Here is a 15,475-nt window from a genome sequence, read left to right as displayed (position 1 = left end):
ATTTAAAATATGCGATATGTTTGCCCTTACCATTAGTTAAAATTTCAAAAATATCTCCATAAATATGAAAGTTGACATTGCGCATGCGCAAATTATTCTTCAAGATATTTCTTCGCTCAGGTGCCAGAACTGTAAACTACCGATATAAAAAAGAACGAGCTATACAGGGTGGTGACTTGCGCAACGCATCATAGGGATTTCAATGTAAAATTCATAACATGCGATTATTGGCTCCCCAAATTATTTTAGAGCAAAAATGTATTAAGGTTTTTTGTAGAAACAAATTTTTTACGTCAATAAACCGTATTAGTTTTAAATTTTTTGCATAATAAAGACGGAATATTGGAAAAATAAAACCCCCATCTTATCAATAATCTGTGATGCCATGGAATTTTCTAAAACAAAAAGATATCCAATTATCAATTAGCAGCCGTTCGAAATGGATTTTATGATCGACTTGGTTACTGTCTTGCATTTAATGGTGACTTATTCGAACATTTATTGTAAATTGTTATATTAGGAAACCGTTTTGGTCTTTCTTTATGTTGAATTCGCTGTTCTAAATATAATACTTTTTGATAGAATTTGATTTGTTTTATAGCAGACATTCCATCATGACGGATATTGGCGTAGCTTTTCTATTATAAAATTCCATGGCATCACAGATTATTGAAAAGATGGGGGTTTTATTTTTCCAATTTTCCGTCTTTATTATGCAAAAAATTTAAAACTAATACGGTTTATTGACGTAAAAAATTTGTTTCTACAAAAAACCTTAATACATTCTTGCTCTAAAATAATTTGGGGAGCCAATAATCGCATGTTATGAATTTTACATTGAAATCCCTATGATGCGTTACGCAAGTCACCACCCTGTATAGCTATATAGCTCCTATATTGAAAACGAACAGGGAAAGTGGCTGCAATAGCGCACCTAACTTCATTGGAAAATGCGCTAGAAAAGAGCGGCGAATTCAAAATAGCCGTTTTTGATTCAGTAAAAACTCGCCAAATTCAAGACTGAGACTGGGCATTGAATGAATGTGTTTATTCAATGAACTGGCTCACTGTAAAACGTACCTTTGTAGTGAGGCCACATTTTTTGTTTAATACCTAATTCCTTTATTTCTCAATGAAATATGCATTTAATGCGAAATGTCATAGTTCTGAATGAGGGCTCTACTGCATGTTATATGACAATAAACTTCCGCCCAGGCATTTTAGGTTAAAAAATAGACAAAATTAGTAACTACTAGCTGATTTTTGGTGAGTTGTTAGTGTGTGATAAGGTAAGTATTTTCTGAAAGTTCCCCTCACTTCCTCCGCTGGCTTCACCCGGTAGAGTGATAAAAAGGACTTAAGTGACACGAATACAATAATATCGCTATTGCACTCATCTTCCGGCACAGTTTTGGTGGTTGTGGACTTAAATTGTTCAGAATAGTAGTGGTTATGCTAAAGAATAACCACTACAACAATTCATGGCATTTTAAACAGTTTTCTTTAAAATGTTTGGTAATTTTTGTGACGTTACAATGAAACATAAAAAAATTGCAGTGTCTAGCACAGATACCACCCGCACACCAGCGTATGCGCAATTCTACCCATTTATGTCTAAGAATATGTGTATCAATTTTGAGTCCAATCGGTTCAGCCGTTTAGCCGGAAATGAGAGTACCTACAGACGGACCGACAGAGCGACATCATTGAGATTTTGTTTGATGTTTGATTACCGGATCCTGGTACTTCAAAACGTGTATTTTCGTCAATGGAGTGGGGGTCATTTGACCCCACTGAAATACCTTCCTTACTAACGTGCGGGTGGTAAAGCCGAGGTAAACCACTGACACCGCGTCGTAAATGGCACATTAATAATCAGAGGCAAGGAGATACGAGTAGACCCTTATCAGCTTTTTATGAGAATCAATTGCATGTCGAAATGTCCAGAGGACCACAAGGAATATCTCGTATGAGCTCGCTTCTAAGCCGCACCATCGTTGTATGATGGGTGTTACATGAGGAAAACAACAAAGTCAAGAGGAAACTATAAAGAAGTATGCTTCATACACTGATAGTCCACCGACCTACAAAGTGCAATACGTTGTCGATGTAGGATTCCTTTTCAGGAAAGGAGTTTGGCCGCGACCTAGCTAACCGGGGTATTTGCCATTCGTATGTCCAATACGCACTGGCACAATATGGTCAGTCCGCAGTGGTAGTATTTGACGGGTCTCATCAACGAGCACGAACGCCTGTGAGGAAAGCAGAAGATCTCGCAAGATTCAATTACGGTTGTAGACCGGTGGCTAAACGCGGGTAAAATAAGGATAGGGAGAAGACTGAAGACGGACGATGAAGACTGAAGACGGAAGACTTACACTATGATGCTACTTACAAGATGGTGTAGGTGTGGGCCCAATATATATAATTTTTCGTGCTTAAATAAATCGGTGGTAGGTAAACTAACGCTCGGATCCTAAAAGGCAACGGAGACTTACAAAACGACAACAAGAATACCTACTTGCAAAAGAACTGAAATCCTGCGAGCAAGAGGTGAACTACCTATATAGGTATATTATAGTTAATAATTATAGATGAAAAATCGCAAACACAAGTGTGCCTCTCCTCTACCCTTGATCCCCAAAATAAGGATTCTAAGGAAGAATACTAATTCCTTCTATTAAGTAAAGTGAACGTCAAGGGGGTAGTAATCCCAAAGTTTTTGAATTTTAGCGGTTACAAAAATTTCGCACCTCACAAGCACACGACAAAATTGACAATCATCGTTAACGGAAACGAAACGTAGAAGATTTTGATAAAAAACTACAGTAATATCAATAATTAACCAAAAAAATAAGCGGAAAAAGAAGAATAGATTTTTGAAAAAAGCGGGAAATAATTGCGTAATTTAGACGAAACAATTAACAGATGGTCCTGAAAGCGGATCAGAAGCGTATCATTATGCTTTACCTACACATAAACCTTTGAATATATTTATATTCAAAGCATAAACTTAGAAAATTAGAAGAGTGAAAACAGTAAGGAAAGAAAAAGGGTTTAGATTGTGAAAAGGAAGATAGAATTGTAAGAAGAGTCACTGGTCACAAGAGATATTTAATTTTTTGTATATCAAGGATTTGTTGAGTAATATTTGATCAAACTCAATTTTTTTAACTTTCCAACTTCGAAGGTAAATTTTAAATAGCATACAAATTGCAAAACATTGTCTTTAAGAGGCTTCTGTACCCACTGCACTCCGCCAATGTAAATTTCCATAAGAGCGCCCGCCATAAAAACTAGTTTTTCAAAAAACAATATTTTTAAAGAACTATTTTATAAATTTAGACCTTTATCTACAAAATGTTGGGACTATTCTTTTAAAAAAGTTTATAGCAACTGAATACCGATTGTGTAAAGATTAGATGTTTTGCACCGATTATTGCGTTACTGATTTATTTTTTTACTCTCGATCTAGACGATTTATGGAAAAAGTAAACCGACAGTTTTCTAGATAAGTTACTTCTAAACATTACCCCAAAAAAGAAAATCATATTTTTTGTAAATAAAGTCTGTATCTTGGCGGGCGGTAAATCAACAATTTGAGTGTAACAAGTGGCGCCGCTGCACAGTGTCGGCGGAAACTAACTAAGGACCAAGACAGAAAGCAAGAATATCATCTTGCCTCTCACAACTATAATCATCTATTCTATGCACTATAGTCACAGATATTAGATATTACGTATATCTGTGCCATAATGTAAAAAAGTTGCGCTTAGGTAAAGAAGACTCTTAACCTAATCTCTTTGTGCAATAACAACAAAGTTACCTATGCAATCTTACTCAAATGCTGACACCCCGTATGTTGATTTTTGAAAAGACTGAAAAATTGGTGATTAAGAAGTTTAACTATTTAAACAAATTTAAAATACCTAGTACTATACAGGGTGGCGACTTGCGTCACGCATCATAGGGATTTCAATGTAAAATTCATAACATGCCATTATTGGCTCCCCAAATTATTTTAGAGCAAAAATGTGTTAAGGTTTTTTTGTAGAAAAACATTTTTTACGTCAATCAACCGTATTAGTTTCAATTTTTTGCATAATAAAGACGGAAAATTGGAAAAATAAAACCCGCATCTTTTTCAATAATCTGTGATGCCATGAAATTTTATAATACAAAAACTACGCCAATATCCGTCATGCCATGGAATGTCTGCTATAAAACAAATCAAATTCTATCAAAAAGTATTATATTTAGAACAGCGAATTCAACATAAAGAAAGACCAAATTACTAAAAACGGTTTCCTAATATAACAATTTACAATAAATGTTCGAATAAGTCACCATTAACTGCAAGACAGTAATCAAGTCGATCATAAAATCAATTTCGTACTGCTGCTAATTGATAACTAGATATCTTTTTGTTTTAGAAAATCCCATGACATCGCAGATTATTGAAAAAGATGGGGGTTTTATTTTTCCAATTTTCCCTCTTTATATGAAAAAAATTGAAAACTAATACGGTTGATTGCGGCGTAAAAAAATTCTTTCTACAAAAAACTTTAATACATTTTTGCTCTAAAATGATTTGGGGAGCCAATAATCGCATGTTATGAATTTTACATTGTATGTATGTATGTATGTATGCTTTATTGGTGATTTATACTTACAAGTATTTTCACACGTCATTTTTTCACAGACATAATTGACCATAAATTATCTACCAATACAATATAAATTTAAAACCTATTTTCTTAGACAAGATGACAATTAGGTAAAATGACAAAGGACAAAATAAATATACATTTAGACAACAAAATCGCAACATCTTCACAGAGCTAGCATTGAAATCCCTATGATGCGTTACGCAAGTCACCACCCTGTATTCGCAACCTACACGCTTAAATTTTAAAAATGTCCAATTACTGATTCGTAGGCCCACAAAATACAAATTACTCAGTCTGAAACGATCAGATTGTAGACGGATTATCTGATAATGGAATAACTTTAAAAAATTAAAGATGCAGTAAACTCATTACACAAATAAATGTAAGCCCAATGGATTTATTAAGAAGACAAGCTATCAGCCAAGACGCATACACAGCTTAACAGCTCTAAAATCAGTGATTGATAAAAACCACTACATTTACAATTTCTGGCATGCATAATGATAGTGCAACTTTTATATTTGCGATTCTATTTATAAATAAGTGCAACCACATAAAGGTAGTTATTGTGAACATAAAGTCAAAGGACATAATATATTATTTACTTACTACAAATACTGATTGCAAGTACAATATACATGTGTATAATAATTTATTAAATACTTCAATAATTCACTTTTAGAATATATAACAATATACAATAAAGCTACTGTTGGGTATAACATCATTACTAATATTACCGTAATGATCGCATCTTACTTTTTGGAAAAATGCTATACAGAACTTTATTTATTTCTCTGAATTTTTCCAACACCTTGTCCGGAAGACTATCATACAAGTAACTAACAACACGACCATCGCCATATTTATAACGTATTCTGTGTTTGTCATCGATCCATATTTGTTCTCCATCAAAACATTGCACATATAATCTTCCGTCGGGTAATTGTTTGGCGATACCCACACCAGAGACTGTCATTTGTTTGTCCCTTGTATGAGAACTATTGGTAACAGTAGATTGGGCAGCTGTGCTAGCCATCGACACACTGAATGATGGCTGAAACATAAGACTTGTATGCTGGTCCATCCAATAAAACACTATCACTAATAGAGACATTAATAGATGTAGATTATTATTACTGTGAATGTTTCAAAGGGTCTCAATGATCTGCAATGGTTTACAAGATTTGCCTAGAAAGAGCTAAGCAACTGCTATATTGTTTAATAAGAGCAACCTCCACTAGGCTTGCACAACGGCTGTGTTACTACTAATCATTATTATTGACATAAAAAATGTGACCAAAGAGAGGAACTTACCAGCGTATTAAATTGATTTTCCTTATTAGAAAGTGAAGTATTAGGTCGGCGCCCGACAATTAATGGAAAATTTTCACCTGGCAACTGGTTCATATTACTTTCTATCTGAATACAATGCATTTTAAGTTCTTGAGCACAGATCCACAAATCGTATAAAGATTTTGGCAATGTATTACATTCACCAACTGCCTGCAGTTTCCTACATATTCCATTTTCGTCGGTTATAGTAATAACTGACACATCATCGGTCGTGTGTTGTGCTACTTTTGCTCCTGAAATGGCTATACAGTATTAGCATAACAAATATACTCAAGATTACCATTATAAAACATGATCTCAAAGTCCTTCAAGTTCTCCATAAGAAAACACTTAGCTTTAGAGCTGTAATAAGTGACCTTAGGAGTCTTTGCTTTAACAAGATCCACAAATCGTGAGGCATAGAGATACTTTTTCCAATGGACTTCTGGCAATTTTTCAAAATCATATGCGTAATAATTACCATCACTTGGTAAAAACGGCGGTTCACTAGTTGGTGGAACTTTTCCACCTTGTGGTTCATATACATATATATTAGAACCATCAGGAGATATTCTTAATACTTCACGCACTAACTCCTTTTTCTTCGATCCATATGTTAATAAAAACTCAACGCATACCTCACCCGTTTCTAGTATACTTAAAATACATTTTTTTGTTTGATGCCTAGTGGGGAATAATCGGGAAGAACATAATCTAGAAAAATCTTTCTGTTTTGATTTTTGAAATTGCATCAAGTTGTCCGGAGGGTGTTCTTTTAAAAATTTTATTTTCTCTTTACAGTAATCTTCATTTGCCTCACAATGGCACGAATTAGAGGTTCTTAAAGAACAAGATGAAGAAGGAAAATGAGGATTGTTCTGTCCATTTACCAAATGGCAAGGGTTACTACAGCAACTATGACCATGACCTGCACATTCCATTGACACATGGTTAGATTTAGATTTGCAACATGATGAAAAATGTGAATGACAGCTTTGGTCAATTGGTCCTTGACATTGTAAAACAGCTCTTCCATGATCTGTGCTTTTATTTGAGCATTCAGAAAAATGCCCAATGTATGGTGAGCAATCGCTATTGCTCCGCAAAATCACATTTGATGGATAACTCTTCTGTATGGCGCTATCACTAAATGCGCTATCTCTCCTACTAGACATTGTATGAATGCCACTATCTTGTGTTAGTCTTGAACTGGACGTTCCATTTGAATTCTAAAATTAAGCGTTATAAGGTGATAACGATAAGTTTTTAAACGTAAAACAAACACAGCATCTCCCATTGAGCGTCCGACCTTTTACTTTTCAGAACTATTGTTGGTACGCATCGTCTGGGAGATACTGTGTTAATTTAATACATACATCATATCGTTTTATAAATGGATGTTCCAATATCATATCCAATTTAATTCGATCTTTGGGATTCTTTTGCAACAAAGAGTTAATAAGATCTTTTACTTCCGCGGAGAGAAAATTTGGTAGCCTATAATTTGCTGTTACAACTCGATTTAAGGTGCTACGAATAGCATGATCTTCAAATGGTGGTGTCCCCACTAGCAATGTGTATAACAAGCATCCTAAACCCCATACATCAGCCTCCAATCCATGCTGAGTGCGAGATGCAACTTCGGGAGAAATAAAATTTGGAGTACCACACAATGTAAGATGTTTCTCATCAGGTCTTGATAGTTGAGTTGCCAGGCCAAAGTCTGCTATTTTCTAAAAAAAAAATTGATATACATCCACTACTGTAATTAAAAAAACGACAAAATTGAACGTTAAATTAGAATCAAAATTTTGCATTATACAGTGTTTCAAAAAAAAGGTCGGATATTTTATCTGCTATACAGTGTGTCCCAGATCGCGTGGGATTGCATGGGAACTTTCTTATTATTAAAGATAAAGAATTGGTTAAATGGACAATGTTTTGCACAAGGTTTTACAGTTTTAGATGCTTATTAGACAAATAGGTTCGACGTAAATTCAAAAAAACTAAAATTGGTCATTTCCTTGAATGTCTTATATCATCAAAAGTATACGAGATATAGAAACAGTTCACTTGATAAATTTTTTAGTTCTCTTTTCAACGAGCTATCATAGCATAAGATTGAAAATAAGATACCAGTTATATCAACGGATTTTATATCTTAATCAAGTAGTCTGTGATAAAATCAAAAAAAACAAAAGTACCCAAAATTGGTCTTCACACATAATATAGAGGTGTAAAAGTTTTCAATGCCGAAAACGAATTTGATGTGTTTTTGTTGACTATATTTTTTTTGCAAAGTTGGAATACATGGTCGTTAAAAAAGTGTGCAAATACTGAGGATCCTTCGATATTTCGTTGTATCGGTTCATTTCAAGTAAAACTACAAAACACAAACGTCAAAAAATACAAAAACAATTTTATGGAAAAGAATAGAAGACTACGATTTCCCAGGTAGGAAATATTGAAAAATAACCAAGATACCTACCTACAAAGAATCGTGTACGATTTTCAGTAGGGGAATTTTTTGACACTGATCATCACAAATAATGTCAGATTGTTTATAGGCGCTTTCTTTCGGCTACTTCGCGATCATGACTTCAAGATAGTAATTCGTAGGATCACGTTTTACGAAAGAACGCGCGAATTTAAATCAAAGTATGGTTTAAGTTTATGTAGTACACATTTGCATTCGAATTACGTATTTTGTGTTTGGATTATGAAAATAATTTAAATACAAGTGGAAGTACTTGCACGAATAATATGCTCCTCTTCAGTTACAAATATAACCTAACATTTGAGCAAAAATATCCTTGCATTTATAGGTTAGGAATTCGTGATCATAAAACTTTTATGTTCAGTTTGTTCACGATTTTAGCAATCATGATCATAAGATCACACTTCGAAAGAACGTGATTTGACAATCCAAACGCGTTTGGATCACCGAAAGAAAGCGCCTTAGATCCAAATTATATTTTATAGCTCGGCCTGATGTTGACCACAATAAGTTGAAATCAATAGCCTAAGAAAAAATAAATAAACGTGTCAAAATATCATTAAGGGACAACACTGTCTGTGTTTTTAATAATGTAATTTGTTGAAGACAATATAAAATCTCAATAAAAAAGTACTATACGTAGATAAAATATCAAACCTTTTTTGAAACACCCTGTAATGTATACAACACTAAATAAAAACCAGCTTACGTAAAAATTAATTTATTTGTGTATAAGACATTTTTCACTCGAAGGTGAAAGTATGTTTGCACTGTCTAATACAACCTTCATTTCTTGTTTTAGGAACGAATTTCAAGACAGCGTATATAATTTGTGACAAAGAAGAACAGTAATAGATCAAACATGGAATAGAAGACCAACTTCTTATTTGTGTAGTGTAAGATGTAAACAGTAACACACTAAATTTTGATGTTGTAATCATAATATAATCTTAGTAAATAGGGAGTGTTGCTATAATTTCTTAATTATTGTCAATTTTTACTGCAAAGCCCTTAGCCCTAGCAATAGATTAACTCAAAACGCCAATTGAATAGTGGTTTTTTTTGCTAACTAACCACCGTTTCTGAGATTTCGCCCAAAATTGGTATATCTTAACGTCCATTTTTTGCACTCTTATTCCTAATTATATTGATGTATCATCAGATATTTTTTATATAATTATATATATTATATCATATTTTTCAACATTTTGAAATGACATGATTTTACCATCAGCCCTTTTTATTGATTGGTATTGGGGGCCTTAGTTACTATGGAAACAATAAACAAAACAAAATCTCAGTAAATCCATCGCCTACTATTTAAGTTCTTATTGATTTTCATGGCTAAAATTTAAAAAATATAAGTTGTAATTCATCAATGTAATCAGGAAAAGGAATGCAAAAAAACTGAAATTCTGTTTATAGTAAAGTTTCACTTGGCACAGGGACACGAAATTCACAAGTCTCTATCCTTAAAAACAGCCGAGATACACTACAGTCTGAACCAAAATAAGGCACACCGTACAATTTTGGCAGATCGTGATGGGCCGCAGTTATAAGAACGGCGGGTCCTGTGTTCGACATACCTGCATTACGTGAACGTCACACTCATACTTAGGTATACACATACTTTATACAAAATTCAAATGTACTAAGTTACAACAGAAGGAAACTAAGAAGACTCTGAACAATCTCTGATGGCAGATTTATCCAAGTGCAAAGTAAGTTTCGCTGCGGCAACTTGTTTTACTCAAAAATTCGTTTTTTAAAGAGAGGCATAAAAGGCAAACCCAAAGAAGCAAACAGATTCAGGAATATTTGACATAATTACAAGAGTTCATCAATTCTTTTCGACTCGGCCGATCAGGTCTGGATTCTGGATTACGATAGGAGGGTGAACAGTGTCCACGCGTACTTAGGCCTCAAATTCGGGCCCTTTGTACTACCTCCCTGACTAGGGTCGCCCGACCCCTCAACGTCACTCAAGCCATCCCACGCGTGAGATGAACCTTAGGACGCTGGAAGGGAAGGCGGATCTAATCGTAGCCATTGTTTTATAATGAAATGGACTGTATTCCAAAAATTTTGCACTTACCCTTTAGATGTAACTTGATTAGATATCGCACAAGGGATAAGGACAAGTGACAAGATTACGGAATGGAAAGGGTAAATGCAAGGATGAATTTTCACGAAACTATTAGTTCATTGATCGGCCTTTATTTATTTCACAGAGCGAATTTTAATTGCTTTTAGTAATTGTATCTTTTAGTAATTGTATCAACTAACTCTCGCGACGGACTTAATGCGAGTGTCCAGTTGAGTTATCTACTCAACCCTGGCAGATTAGAATTGTATGGGAAACTCCGGAAAATAAATTGAATTATGCTTTTAAAACCAAACATTTCCCACCACCCTGAAGAATACTTCAGAATCTACAGTAAACACAACGTCAGTAAAATTCTATATAATGAACTAATTATGTAATTACTATGAAATTTAATAGAGTAATATAAAGAAAGGAGAGAAAAAAAAAAAAAAAACTTCCATCAAATAATATTAAGAACAAAAAAAAATTCTAAATAACAAAACTATTGGATTATTGAGTCGGCAAAGGGCATACCTTTGTGACAGGGCGTCTATAAGTTCCATTCTTTGTTTTCACCCCAATTACTCGCACAATTCCATAATTGCCTGGAAAGACTTCCATGATACGACCTAAAGGCCATTGTAAGGGTGGAAGATTGGGTTGCTGAAGGAGAACAATTGTACCAATTTTGATCGGGTTATTCAATGTATTCCACTTTTCACGTGTTTGCATGGTATGTAAGTACTCAATGCGCCAGCGTTGCCAAAAGTGTTGCACCATGTGATCAATTAGTTGATACCTACTTAATCTACTAAGGTTAACATCCATTACATTAATTGCTGGCAATCTGTCTAAAGGAGTAAGAGTCAGAAAATGAGCCGGTGTAAGTGCAATGGGCTCAGCTGGATCTGAAGAGAGAACGCACAATGGTCGGGAGTTAAGGAGACATTCAATTTGAATTAAGAGAGTGTTCAATTCTTCGTACGTCAATAATTGATCACCAACAATTTTAAGTAAATGCGACTTGACGCTTTTTATATTCGACTCCCATAATCCACCCATATGTGGAGCTCCAGGAGCTATAAAATTCCACTGTATCCCCTTTATAGTAAGCTCGGCTTCAATTTGAGTTTTAAAGTTTTCTGACCTAATTAATTCAAATAAATCTTTTAATTGAGATTTAGCGCCCACAAAATTACTTCCTCTATCTGAGTATAACATGGTACATAACCCGCGTCGAGCTAAAAATCTTTTAAATGCTTGAATGAAATTAGATGTCGAAAGATCGGAGACCAATTCTATGTGAATCGCTTTCACTGCAAGGCATACAAATAAACAGATATATGCCTTTTGACTACGAACACCTCTATGCCGATTTAAAACAATACGAAATGGTCCAGCGTAATCTATACCTGTTTTCAAAAAAGGTTTGGCTTCTTGTACACGACAAGAAGGCAGATTCCCCATTAAAGGATATTCTGGTTTTGGTCTAAACTTGAAACACACATTACATTTATTAATAATGTTACGAACCACGCCACGAGCTGCTAAAATCCAGTAATGTTGGCGTAGCAAGGACAGCAATAAGTTAGGTCCCGTATGAAAATGCTTACGATGATAATATTCAATTAACAAATTCACCAAATGGTCTCGTTTGGGAAGCAGAATGGGATGTTGACTGTCAAAACTTAATTGTGAATTTTCCAATCGCCCGCCAACTCTCAGTAAGCCATCTCTTAGGAACGGTCTATATTTAACAAGTGCTGCTGAACAAGTGCCTGTATTTTCTAGTAAACGAATGTCGTTTATAAAATGTCTCTTTTGGACTATTTGTAATAAAACATTTTCTGCGGTTTCCAAGTCTACAGCGGTTAGTTGACCTCTGCCCGGCAAGCGTTTTAAGAAGCGTAGAACAATAGCAGTGGTACGTAACAATTTAGTCCACGAAGAGAATCGCTTGATTAAAAGATACAATGGATTTTCGTCTATGGGAGCGACAATCGTGGAAAAATTTTGGGTTTCTAGAGAATTTGTAACCAAAGAAGGGGGTGTAATTGGCCATTGCTCTGGATTCAATTTTAACCAATTGGGTCCCGTTCTCCATATATTATGTTCTATAAACTGCGGCGGGGTCATGCCCCTAGACAATCCATCGCTAATATTTTCTTTTCCACTGACATGAAACCAGCAAGTTGAACCGACTAATGCTTGAATCTGCGTCACGCGGTTACTAACGAAGGTCTTTAATTTGGAAGGATGCGTGTTAATCCAACTAAGAGTTACAGTTGAGTCCGAAAGAGCATATAAGTGAGTTATTTTCAAACGAGATTGATAGCAATTACGAACGTAACTAAAGAGTTTTGCTAAAAGATGCGCAGCGCAAAGTTCTAAGCGGGGAATCGATACAAATTTGAGGGGTGAAACTTTACTCTTGGCGCATAGAAGATTAACTTGTACAACTCCATCGGAATTTACGATGCGTATATAAATAACCGCTCCAAAAGAAGTTTCACATGCGTCTGAAAATCCAATTAATCCAACACTATCATTCAACTTTGTGCCGATGTGACGAGGAATGCTAAACTGGGATAAACATGGTAACGTATTTTTAAATAGTATCCAACGATTTACAATTGTAGGTGGAGGCGTCTCATCCCAATCTAATTGAAGAATCCACAGCTCCTTGATAAGTAATTTTGCAAAAAGGGTCACTGGGGCGAGAAAACCTATTGGGTCGTAACAACGAGCAACCATTGATAAAATATTTCTCTTTGTGCATTTAGAATTTATTAACTGAAATGAAAAACAAAACGTATCTGTAATAGGTTGCCATTGCAGTCCTAAAACTTTTAAAAATTCTGTATCGAAATCGACTGTTTGCGTTGAGCAATGTTCTGTTGGAATTTCAGATAATAAGTCACGGGAATTGGTGGCCCACTTCGTTAACTGGAAACCACCTCTACGAAAAAACTCTACTAATTGGTGATAAACGGGTATAGCTAATTCAGCGGAATCAATATTGGATACCAAGTCATCCACGTACATGTCTCGCTGGACAATCTCCGCAGCGATAGGCAGCGATTCCTTTTCATCATGAATTAGTTGTCGAATACATCTAAGAGCTAAAAATGGGGAAGATTTAATTCCAAAAGTAACCGTGTTTAGTTGGTAAACGTCTATGGGTGAATTTGGGGAAAATCGCCATAATATTTTTTGAAAATTTCTATCAGATTCTTGTACCATAATTTGCCTATACATCTGTTTCAAATCTGCTGTAAAAGCTACATGAAATAAACGAAAATTTAAAAGGGTTGTCAGTATATCCGATTGTAATTTTTCTCCAGTATATAACAAATCATTAAGAGAATAATTGCTTTCTGTTTTACAACTAGCATCGAATACTATCCTAATGGGTGTACTAGTAGAGCAAGATTTCAGTACTGCGTGATGAGGAATAAAGTAGTTACTATCGCCATTGCTATGAGAAACTTTTGACATGTGGCCTTGCGCTATATAGTCTCGTATAATGTCCGAATATTTATTTCTAAACTCTTCATTCCTTATCATTTTATTTTCTAATGTGAGGAATCTGCGAAGCGCAGTTGCACGTGACTCGCCCAAATTACTACTGTTATATTTAAAAGGTAATGCCACTGTGAATCGACCATTACTATCACGGCTATAAGTAGATTGATAAATATTTTCGCAAGCTAAATCATCGGGTTTAGCCACCGATATCGTTGGAATATCTTCAAATTCCCAAAACCGTTCAACTAAATTATCAAGGGAATGTTCAACTACAGCACAAAAATTAGACGGCGATAATGCTGGGGCGGTGACTGGGGCAGTGCCCATCACAACAAATCCAAGAGTGGTTCCGACGGCAATGGGTAAATTAGGTGGACCTATAATTCGGGTGTCTGTCAACAAATAAGGAAATAGTCCTGCTCCAATTATTCCGTCAACTTTGGCGGGTATGTGAAGCTTATCGTCCGCTAATGGTAATGACTTTAAATATCCTAAACAATCAATATTAATCTCCGAATTTGGCAACGTGTTAGCAATATTATCTACAATGAATACCTCCAATGAATAACGTTTTGTTGCATCAAACCTAGATCCAATTACCACTTGTGCTAAACCAATGATGTTGCTATTTACAGATCCTATGCCACGTACTAATCCAATATATTTAGACATTTTTAATTTTAGTTTGCGACACATTTCTAAGGTCAAAAAATTCCCTTGGCTGCAACTATCTATAAGAACACGTACCTCCCTATAAGCATCGTCTCCGTTAAAAACGTAAACCTTTGCGGTGGCTAACACAATGGCTTGTGGAAGAGGCCTATTGTCTGCAATACAATAATTTAAAGTGGTACTAATACTAGTGTTCGCTTCGGCAGGATTATGATTCTCGACGGGTTTGCCTGCCGTTTTTTCCAGTACAGAATCGGATACATTCTTACCAGGAGACCTAAAATGCAGCAAAGTATGGTGTCGTGTGTGGAAGAGGCCTATTGTCTGCAATACAATAATTTAAAGTGGTACTAATACTAGTGTTCGCTTCGGCAGGATTATGATTCTCGACGGGTTTGCCTGCCGTTTTTTCCAGTACAGAATCGGATACATTCTTACCAGGAGACCTAAAATGCAGCAAAGTATGGTGTCGTGATCTGCACACTTTACAAGATTGCGTACTTTTACAATTTGCGATCTTATGAAATGCCAAACAATTCAGGCACAAGTTGTTAGTTTTGGTTAATTGATAACGCTCTTGCGGACTAACTTCTAAAAAGGTGGGACACATGCAAGCTACATGTGCAGCAGATTTACAAATTCCACATTTTACAGTGGTGTTGTCTTGAACTACGAACGAATGAGGCG

General features: G+C 35.3%; 1 protein-coding gene across 1 annotated transcript; it reads right to left on the bottom strand.

Moving 5' to 3' along the window:
* Positions 1–5,256: 5,256 nt before the first annotated feature.
* LOC116172305 lies at positions 5,257–15,475 on the bottom strand. The gene is made up of 6 exons (XM_031489535.1): positions 15,227–15,475; positions 14,030–15,057; positions 7,382–7,738; positions 6,307–7,234; positions 5,988–6,268; positions 5,257–5,727 (listed from the first exon to the last, which is right to left on the bottom strand). The coding sequence occupies exons 1-6, from the start codon at positions 15,396–15,398 to the stop codon at positions 5,407–5,409; spliced, it is 3,087 nt and encodes a 1,028-aa protein (XP_031345395.1). The 5' UTR covers positions 15,399–15,475; the 3' UTR covers positions 5,257–5,406.

This window comes from Photinus pyralis, unplaced genomic scaffold (assembly GCF_008802855.1).
Source record: "Photinus pyralis isolate 1611_PpyrPB1 unplaced genomic scaffold, Ppyr1.3 Ppyr1.4_LG1, whole genome shotgun sequence".
Lineage (NCBI taxonomy): Eukaryota > Metazoa > Arthropoda > Insecta > Coleoptera > Lampyridae > Photinus > Photinus pyralis.
The sequence above is the reverse complement of the archived record's forward strand: the minus strand, read 5'-3'. Positions and strand labels throughout refer to the sequence as shown.

What these genes read in the sequence shown, in the direction of transcription:
- LOC116172305 (XM_031489535.1), bottom strand. Translation starts at nt 15,398, where the DNA reads ATGTGTCCCACCTTTTTAGAAGTTAGTCCGCAAGAGCGTTATCAATTA. An exon ending in ACTTTATTCCTCATCACGCA is followed by an intron (nt 7,739 to 14,029) that starts GTACTGAAATCT and finishes TTTTTTTTTTAG; the next exon opens with AAAATAGCAGACTTTGGCCT. An exon ending in CATTTATAAAACGATATGAT is followed by an intron (nt 7,235 to 7,381) that starts GTATGTATTAAA and finishes GCTTAATTTTAG; the next exon opens with AATTCAAATGGAACGTCCAG.